The sequence below is a fragment of the Pleuronectes platessa genome, chromosome 4 (assembly GCF_947347685.1).
Source record: "Pleuronectes platessa chromosome 4, fPlePla1.1, whole genome shotgun sequence".
In the NCBI taxonomy this organism is placed as follows: domain Eukaryota; kingdom Metazoa; phylum Chordata; class Actinopteri; order Pleuronectiformes; family Pleuronectidae; genus Pleuronectes; species Pleuronectes platessa.
This window is the reverse complement of record NC_070629.1, coordinates 3,268,402-3,278,662: the sequence shown is the minus strand read 5'-3', so window position 1 is coordinate 3,278,662 and position 10,261 is coordinate 3,268,402. Positions and strand designations below refer to the sequence as shown.

At 41.1% G+C, this 10,261-nt stretch overlaps 1 protein-coding gene across 1 annotated transcript; it reads left to right on the top strand.

The window, feature by feature from the left end:
* Positions 1-497: 497 nt before the first annotated feature.
* lhx2b (LIM homeobox 2b) lies at positions 498-9,923 on the top strand. The gene is made up of 5 exons (XM_053421304.1): positions 498-680; positions 1,949-2,151; positions 2,842-3,212; positions 5,991-6,196; positions 9,633-9,923. Exons 1-5 carry the CDS (start codon positions 498-500, stop codon positions 9,921-9,923), a joined length of 1,254 nt encoding a protein of 417 aa, XP_053277279.1.
* The last annotated feature ends 338 nt before the right edge of the window (positions 9,924-10,261 follow it).

Sequence of the window (10,261 nt, the reverse complement as noted above, 5' to 3'; positions counted from 1 at the left end):
GACCGTGCCACTTTTAAAGAGTTACTTTATTGTCTTGCAAGAGGACAAGGAAGAGAGACATTGCCGGTGCCTTGCAGACTGTCGACATCCTGAAATATTACTCCCGGCGAGGAGCAGTCATCGGTGCAGAGAGCCATGCAGCAGGGGCTTCCATAGTTGGTATGTTTATTCCACGTAAATGGAAAAGAAAATATAGAGAGAGCAGGTGCTAACGAACAATAAAATCACAGGTGAGAGAAAACAGATCCCAGTAAGAGAAGCGGCATCTGTGCGGTTATTTATGAATTAATCATAGCTTATTAATAATGAGAGCCGCACAGATTCGGATGACGGTTACCATTGGCAGATGAGACGTAGTGGGGAGAACACGTGTCCAATTTTCCCCTCATATTTTTTCCTGCCTGATCTGGATTTCTCACTTGTCACGGCGAGAGAGGAAAAGCAGAAAAAAAAGCCAGATTTCTGAGTGGCAGTGTGTGCGCAGGGTTTTGCCTCTGATGGACATCCTAGCTTGCAGATCCGAAGAGAACAGTTATAACATCCTCCCCTCTTCGGCGACGATGCTTTTCCATGGCCTCCCTGGAGGCGACGTGCACGGTGTGGTGGAAGAAATGGACCGGAGAGGAAAGAGCGAGTCAGCAGCCATCAGCTCAGCCATCGATATGGGGGAATCAGAGACGGTAGGAGAGATTTCACTTGGCCCTCTCAGCTTGTTAGCGCAGGCAGCATGGCAGCCTGGAACATGTGACAGTGGCTGCGCTCAGAGCAGCACCGAGAGCTTAGTTTCAGCTCTGAACGCGTTTGCTCCCAACCACACAGAAAAAGTCTCCAAAAGAATTGTCCCAGTTTGTTATTTAGTGGCTTCAAACCGTCGCTGGTAGACCCACTTCCCCCAAAAGGCCTGCACTCTGTGACTTCAGCCACTGTTTCATCCAAAACTTATTCAGGACCATGTAAATATGAAATGACACGGAGCCACAACCTGAACAAGCTGCGGGTTTACCCAAGAAATAAAATGGCATTGCAATTGACCTTAAAATCCAGAATTAGTTAAATTGGTCAAAACATTTGACTTGATGAGAAATGTCAAAGATGAGCAACGCAGCGCTTTAAAAAAAGCCCCACTGAATATTCTCTAAACGAAAAATAAAGTGACTCGTATGCATTTATTTATCCTCATCATTCCAATAAAATACAACAGCTTTACAATCTGTCATAATTTAACAAAATTAAAGACAATTATTAGATGGGTATATATTTTATGAAACAGTGGAAATAAAAGAACAGACAATAGGACACAGGAAGTCTTCATTTTAATTCGTCTTCAAAATCTATTTTGTATTAGTAAGGAGGCCTCTGAAAGAATGAATGGAAGTCACATCTCAAACCCTTATTTATAAATGTACCTTTCATTATTATTATAAATGAACGGAACCGACCCCTATGATGCTATTAAATGTAACAATATTTCTATAATCTCATCCCACACTTTTAATTGTTCATATATGTTGAAAAAAATGCTTCTGATTGTGATTGGCACTATCATATATATTATAAAAAATACATGAAGTACCTGATATAATTTATCGTGTTGACACTATAATTGTTATTATTCATATAGTGGGGTGCGTTGTTTAACCATGTATTCTCCTTTACTAACTAAAATATTTCGAATCAGTCACTGTGGTCGGTCCAGTTTGCACAAGGGTTTTATTTGGTCTTTGAATTTGTATTAATGTTTTGTATGTCATTTGCGTTGCTCAAACGAAAATGTGTTTTTGTAATATTTCTGCAGTCTCCTAAAATGATATGCACTGATGTAAACACATCCCAGTATTTTAAACTTGATTTAATGACCACCTCTCAGGATGTGACTCAGAGTTAGTTTTTCATTTAATCTTAATCTTCTTCGTGTCCTGACGCCGTGTCCTCTTCCTCTGACCTGCAGTCCATGCCGTGCATGAACAGCGAGCGCGTGGCTCTGTGCGCGGGCTGCGGCAGGAAGATCGCGGACCGCTACTACCTGCTTGCTGTGGACAAACAGTGGCACATGCGCTGCCTCAAGTGCTGCGAGTGCAAACTCAACCTGGAGTCCGAGCTCACCTGCTTCAGCAAGGACGGCAGCATCTACTGCAAGGATGACTACTATAGGTAGGAGGGAGGCAGAGAGGGGGGGTGGGGGCCTGGACCCCCACCCATGCACGGGCCATCCACAAGTGTGCAAGACCAACCTGTGTTTTTGATTATTATGTGACAGTTTGCAGTTATATCTATAAATATGTCTGTCTCCAGCAATGGAATATTTAATGTACCCCATCACTGATTTATACATGGTGTCCTCTGCAGAGCTTCTGTCCTGCCGCTGCGGGCTTGTAGAGGGTCATGTTGGTATTTACAGCTGCTGACAGCTGATATTTTGTTCCTGGTATATTTAGGCCTTCTGTGTTTCTCACAGCACAACACTGTATAGGAAGTGGTCTGTGGAAAAGAAAGAAACACGCTGTTGGTGGGGTTAAAACTTCCTAAAATCAAAGACATCAAAACAATAAGCTACTATAGGTTTTACAGATACACACCCTCCTCTTCATCACTCAGTTAGTGGCAGCATCTTTTGGGAAGGATGGCACTTTGAATAATTAATGATTGTCGAATAAGAAACGTGAAAAGATCCAAATTCAGTCTCAGGTTTAGTTTAAAGCACATTTCATGACATTGTAAAACAGCCCCAGTAGCAATCAGGGGAAGTTGGCGCACAGTTTTGCGCTTTATGGAGGTTGACTGCGCCACAGGCCCTCCGGGCTCCGTGCGCAGCCGCTGATGACGTGTCTGTGTTGTCCGCAGAAGATTTTCGGTGCAGAGGTGCGCTCGGTGCCACCTGGGGATCTCAGCCTCGGAGATGGTGATGCGGGCCCGGGACTTGGTCTACCACCTCAACTGCTTCACGTGCACCACGTGCAGCAAGATGCTCAGCACCGGGGACCACTTTGGCATGAAGGACAGTCTGGTGTACTGTCGGCTGCACTTTGAGACTCTCATCCAGGGAGAATATCAGACACATTTTAACCACGCGGACGTTGTCCCGCACAAAGGCCTGGGCCCGGCCAACACGCTCGGACTATCCTACTTCAACGGCGTGGGGACAGTGCAGAAAGGCCGGCCCAGGAAGAGGAAGAGCCCCGGGCCCGGCACCGAGCTGGCTGCTTATAATGCAGGTAAGAAGGACGCTTCTACAAACACGCTCAAAAGCATCCATGCTCTCATATTGCCCGGGATACTGTTGTTTTATAATTGTGGACGCATTAAAAAACCACAACAAACAAACAACAACAAAAAAACAATAGTGTTATAATACATATACTTTTTTTCAATTTAATTCGATCCAGATTTACCTGAAGGACAATGGATTCAGATGTAAATCGTAGCGAAGCAAAAGTTGAAAATGAAGAAAATTCATGTCTGACCAAACCTCCACAGTTTGTAATGAAGAGGCACACGCAGAGACTGATTAGCACTGACATGCGCCATTAAACAGAACTAATCTATACGGGCTTTTATTGTATACAGCTCTCGGTCATAACAGCACAACTTCTTCATAGAAAACTTTATCCCTGCTTGCGCTTCAGTACTCGGTAATATTTATAAAGGGGGCCGATAATAACTTAGAACAGTAATGAACACGTTTTAAAGCCATTCCAGGCCTTTACACATTTTAACATAGACTATAATATATTGTGCTTAATATTACATTTGCATTTATAATATTATGTTTTAATTTTGGTTGTGGGTTAGCTGTATTTTTTACATATTATTTTATTTTGATGTTGTTATTTCTACTGCAAGCTCTGTAAAATAAACACATATAGTCAGTGGTTGAGTTTATTTGAGATTATTTAAAATAAATGTCAGATAATGCGGATTTAACTCTTCATTTAGCTTCATATACAGGATTATTTCGTTGAGCTCAATGAGCTGCAGCACTTTAATTATGCAGTTACAGAAACTTGCATCTAGTGAAGATTTGTCTGAATGATAATCTCAGAAAATAATTACTTCCAATAGGTTTTTCTTCATGTTTCTCTTGAGTGTTTTTTTTTGAGAGATTTTTTTCTGCGTTCCCTTTGGGGGATAAAAAATAAAAGTTGTTTGATGTTCTGGCTTTTGCTTTCACCCTTTTCCACTTGTCAGGCTTCATAGACATCTACAGACCCTAACACCCCACTCCCCCCCAGCCCCCACCACACACACTCACAACCACACGCACACACTGCCGGAGCCTTTTTGCATTGAGACTGGGCCAAACTGAGTGTGCAGCAGAGGGATCAACGTGATTTGACGAGTTATTCACTGGAAGAGAGAGCAGGGGATACACGAACTTTAGCACAGCAGCAGCTTTATCTGCCCCCATTTTTTAATGCTTGACTTTCGTTAATTACGTTTCCAATTATTCACATAAGAAAATAAGTTGATCATAAAGAAAACCTTGTGTCAGATTCTCAGAAAAGTCCGGGAACAATAACAAACGTATTTAGTTTCTTGTGGTGGTGTGTTTTGTGTTTGATTTTATTTCTCTTTTTAACACTAGTGTTTTTAGTTTTAACAGCTGCAACAAGTGAAATCTATACAGATCCGCTTGTTTACAACGTAAACAAGCTTCTGTCCTTTCTATTTTCCTCCTGGATCAGGCACCGTTTCTTTAAAAGAAAAAGCATCACTTTATTTGCTAATTCCTAAACTTTATATATTTATTTTCAATGGGAAAGCCATGATCCAAGTGGATCTCTTCTTAAAACAAGTCAAACGATTTCACCTAGTGATGGACTTTTTTATAAGAAAATACAGATTATTATGAAATATAAACACTAGATTTCATCATGAGAATAAGAAAGAAGTGAACTTTCAGTGTAAGAAAGTAACTCCTTGTTTTCTTTCTTTGTATTCACTTAAAAAAACTTGTGTGAAAAAAATCACTCGAAGCAACGAAGAGCAGAGAAAAGTAGCAGTGCGCCCTCTTCTGATAACAGTCAGACACAACATGAGAGCTGCACCTGAACAGTGAGATGAGAACATGTGGAAGCCCAGAGCAGCTCTGACGTGTTGTTACCACTGTGAATCCCTTCGCGTTCTGCATGAGGACGATGAGCAGGACACAGGCTGCTTTTTGTTAAAATACTGCAGCATATGCTTGGGCCAGAAAGCAGCATTTTTTTCTGCCTGGTGTGTATGGGCTAATTAAGTGAAGTGTTATTCTGATGCTTTCCACTCACTTCGTATTCATCATTTGCAGCGTTCTGATATTGAACTGTTATGCATGCAGCAACACTTTGAATGTTGCCAAGAAATTTGCAGGCTGGGACAAATACATGTGTGTTGTTGCTGAGTGTGTGTATCAGGCTTATAGCCAGGCTAGCATTTCTTCTCAGGAGACATGTAGGCAGGGGATGGACACACAGACCTGGGATAGAGGAGGGTGATTTGAAGCTGGAGGAATCAGATGTCAGCTCACAGATCAGATGCATTTTATGGATGTAAAGAAGGAAAATGATCTTGATTGAAGTCAAAGCTTTTTTTTAAACATGTCGAAAAGGATGGCAGTAGTAAAATGTTAACATGGATATATATGAAAAATAGTTTAATGCAATGAATTGCCGTCTGAAGGACCTTACAACTTCTTCTGTCTTTATACTGTATCACTTTCTTTTCTTCACGTTGAGTCTTTCACACTAATGTTCACTGTTGTCAGGCAATATCAAAGACATGGACTTATGTTGGGTTGTTTCAAAGGTTTTGCAAGATCATAATTTTCTTTAATATATTAAAAATGAGTAAATTCAATTGTTAAATTACCATAAAAATTGAATTGAATAGTCTAATGATTGATGTCATGAGAACTGCAGGGGCTACTAAGTGTCAGATGCAAAGGAGCAGTCACAAGTCTAACAAACTGAAGAAATCCAACTGATGATCCTCTGTTTTTCCCTGTTGGCCCGCAGCACTGAGCTGTAACGAGAATGATGGCGAGTCCATGGACCGGGACTCCCAGTACAGCTCCAGTCAGAAGACCAAGCGTATGCGAACATCCTTCAAGCACCACCAGCTGAGGACCATGAAGTCCTATTTCGCCATCAACCATAACCCTGACGCCAAGGACCTCAAGCAGCTCGCCCAGAAGACCGGCCTCACCAAGCGGGTCCTCCAGGTAACATAGCATAGCAGCCTTTCACGTCAGAGGAGAGCCCGCTCTCCTTTACTCATGGGGGAGGGGGGACAATGCCAGCAGGGGTGAAAGAATTTTTCCTGTTTCCAATGCAAATCAGCTCATTTCCAAGCATGAAATATATGAAGCAAGTTTTTTCCTGAAGAAGCCAAATCAGCTGCTTTATATTTAAGATATTGCGGCATTTCATTCCAGTAAAATTCCTCGAAAAAAAAAACAGGAAGCTGCAAACAAGCTGAACGAAACAGACACACATTTCCTCGTTTGATTTTCAAATTTGAAGAATTAATTGAAGGAGCCCTGCATTGAAAAGAATGGTTACCGCTAGGAAAAACAAACTATTGGAATGCAAAATTACCTGGAAATGAAAGCTGGACATTTAAAAAGACTAATCAATTTCAGTAAATTATGTAATGTTATGTTGAGGACAGAGGGACGGAAAACAAAAAGCTCTCTATTACACACTGGGGAAGACAAAGCACAACAAAATGTTTGATTCCCACAAAAGACGACAGCAAACTATCAGGGGGACTGAGAAGAAAAAAAATGAGACAAAAAGGTTTCTGAATAAAAAAAAATCTGAGAGGGAAAAAAAACTCTGCTCCGCTGCTTTAATTAACGCTCACAGAAAACAAAGCAGTTGTTTTGCTTTGATGCGTTGGAGTTTTCATGCCTATTATTCCAGCTGAAGCGCTTCTCTCTCTCCCTGTTTCCCATGGTTCCATCATGATTCCATCGCTAACACACTCCAACACTTGACTCATCACAGACCGCTGCCTCAGTCACTGCGCTTCTCATATACTAATCTTTATTACTGGAAAAGAGAGAAGAGAGGAACAATTGTGTGGAAAGAAAGAAATATTAACTTATCTAAATCGTGCAGTAGCATCAGGGACACTGAGGTTCAAGATGCTGATTCCAAAATTAAAGTGCAGAACCTTTTCTGAATAAGTCTTCTGTAAAATGAGGATTAATATTCTATTGCTAATGTGAGAGTAATGACTGCCATCATAGCTTTGTTCCCACTGTATAAATCCACTATTTTTTTAATCCCAGTGTATTAACGAAAGATAGGGAGCTATGGCTCTCTCTTTAAAAAAAAGTGACAATAACAAGTAAAGATTTTTATAACTTTTCTACAAAATAAAAATAAAACCCTGGCTTGTTGTATTTAAGTGTTCTTTCATTCTTGAATCTAGTCTGAACATCTTAAAGCAGAAACGCAGTGATGCGCACTGGTGTGTGCTCTTAACTAAGAGCAAAGGAGGGAGGGGAGGTGGTGATACAGATAATGAGGTCTGCTTGGGGTTCTGCAAACATCTTAATATTTCAATGACCTTGTCTCTACTTTAATTTTTTGCGTATTATAGCCCTTTTGTTCCCAAAAATAATAACAAAATACACAGTTTTTCATACCAGCATTTTTTTTATCTCTCGCCCTTTTCAGCATCCCGACATTGTCTCTTATTCAATAGTCTCTTCATCTGCCTCAGCGAAGACCCTCCATTGTGCGTCTCTGTAGGAGACAAGTGAGAAAGCTCTGTTTTGTAAAAGTCTCTCTGAGCTCAGCTCTCAGTATTTCTACGTGAATCTCTGTGGTTTTCAGTTTCACTGATGTGCTTCTGTTTGTACTTGGAGATATAGCAGCCGTATTGTCCTTCCAACAGTGTTAAGTTATTGCTGACGCAAACTGAGCATTTCCGGTTTCAAATTAAAAGGCCGCCACTTGTATGCCGGCGGGGCGCTTTGTTATGAAGTTGTAGGAAATCATCACTAAGTTAGTGGAGCTTAATTAGCTGCTCAAGTAAACAACTTTACCATGCTGTGGAGTGAAAAACAACACTGTTCATGTTCGTTAACAGCGAAGCTAGGCAAGCTACAGCCCTGATGAGAGAATAACCTTGTTCACCAGCTAGTGGCTAACTGATTCTATCTGCCGTTGGGTATTGAGCAGGTATAGTGAGAACAGCTGCCTGCCATCATTGAAAATGCCTGATGAGAGCAGGAAGACCATGCCTAAACAGTAAAGTTAGTGTCCAGAAAACAAAAACATTGGGATAAAACACAGAAAAAGCTGTAAGCAGGTGCAGATTTGTGTAGAAATTTCCTGAGGGTCCTTTTATATAACACAGAGATGCATGAGCCATTGTTCATATAAAATTATAGATCTGTGCAGCTTTAAGGCTAAAGAGAACCACACTGACTGCAGATAGAACCTTGAAAACAAAGAAGTGATCTTGTGCGTTGAATCTGTGTCATGGTCGACTCATCCACCCAGGCCTCATCCTCATGAAGTTCTGAGGCTCTGTAACAGTATTGCATTACTTCTGTCTTTGCTGCTGATAGAAGCAGCAAACCTGCTAAAGGTCATTATCCAGGAAACATAAAGGTGCGTCTTATTTAGGCTTTTGAACAGAAAGCCGATGCTGTCATTTTTCTGAGGAGGGCAATCTGACCCATGTTTACCTAACAGCCAGCGCAGACCGCAGAGTCTGACTTTTCCGAATGTCTCTTCCCAGCTGACCGGCAGCCATTAGTCAACCTTCATTTTACAAAGAGATTAAAATGACTTTACAGAGAATATAGGATGTATTTGATCAGAGTGAACATCATGACGTCTATTATTTTTGTCACCTCTATTTTTGTTGTGTGGTGATGCAGGGGTGAGGGTGCACAAGTCTGCTCTACTACCTGCTGCAAAGGCCGCTAATAATAAACAAAGACATGGTGTGTTCATCGTGACACATTCAATTTCTCTGAGCAACTTTTTACCATAATGAAAATGGCCAAAAATCAATGGTTGCCTGGAGGGGAGAGAATCTAATGGTATGATGTAAAAATGGGTATGACATATTTTTCACTGTCGCTGAGTTGAAGAGAGTAAGCAGGGTGGTGGAATCTGTGATTCTATTTTTAAATGGTAAATTCAACAAATATTGTACAAAAAAACTAACATTTAGTTTCACCGACTTGTATCCAGCCATGTGGATATACGTTCAGGTTTGTGGTTGAAAGTTACACATTTTTATTATTAAAGATAATGTTATGATTAATATGAACAATTATAATAATAATGATAATTATTATTATCATTATTATTAGCAAACTTCAAAAAATTTAAATTCTACGAAAGATCTAATTTTAATCAAAGGCTGTGAGTAAGATGAACACTAAATGATTATACTAGTTGTTAGTGAGAAAGGGGTTCAATATAATTTCAGAATAGTGTAATAATTCCAGCCGAATACTTTGATAGGACTCATTGCATTTTATTTTCTTGAGTTACAGAAATAACACAGAAACAAACTGTATGTCAGTAAGTAAGTAAGTGTAGTAGCAAGGACCATTAAACATCCTTTTGTGTATCAGTCCCTCTGAAGTAACAACACTAATTTTATTTCCTATTCTATTCCCTCAGGTCTGGTTCCAAAATGCTCGGGCTAAATTCAGGAGGAACCTGCTGCGGCAGGAAAGTGGGGGGGTGGACAAGGCATCTGACGGCTCCACGCTGCAGGGTGGGACACCTTCGGGCCCAGTCTCTGACATCTCCAATGCCTCCATGAGCCCCTCCAGCACCCCCACTACCCTGACAGACTTGACCAACCCCACCATGCCCACAGTCACCTCCGTGCTCACCTCAGTGCCGGCCGGCATGGATGGCCACGAATGCCGGAGCCCATCACAGACCACCCTGACCAGCCTCTTCTGATGGACAGAGCCCTTCACCACAGCCTCACCCCTCCCTACTGCCCCTCACCTCTGCTCCTGCCTCCTGGATATAAAACTGAGCACTGTCGACTCCTTCAAACTTTATACGGATTAGAAAAGAGAAGGTAATGGGGAAAAAAAAGATTTCATTTTGCTCTGAGCCCATTAGAGACTATTTGCATAGTGAGGCAGGCAAGCCTTACAAATGGAACAGTTGTTGTTATTTTGATGTTGTTGTCTTGTCGAGAACTGAGACTTAATTTGCATTTTTCAATGTTTACAGAAAGAGACTGCGGGGAAAAAAACTGCTTAATTTTTGGAAATTCATTTTTTCCAGCA

Bases quoted from the DNA above. Each gene is read 5' to 3' on its own strand.
- lhx2b (XM_053421304.1), top strand. From the start codon at position 498: ATGGACATCCTAGCTTGCAGATCCGAAGAGAACAGTTATAACATCCTC. The intron at 2,152-2,841 runs GTAGGAGGGAGG...TGTTGTCCGCAG, and splicing joins TGCAAGGATGACTACTATAG to AAGATTTTCGGTGCAGAGGT. The intron at 3,213-5,990 runs GTAAGAAGGACG...GTTGGCCCGCAG, and splicing joins GCTGGCTGCTTATAATGCAG to CACTGAGCTGTAACGAGAAT.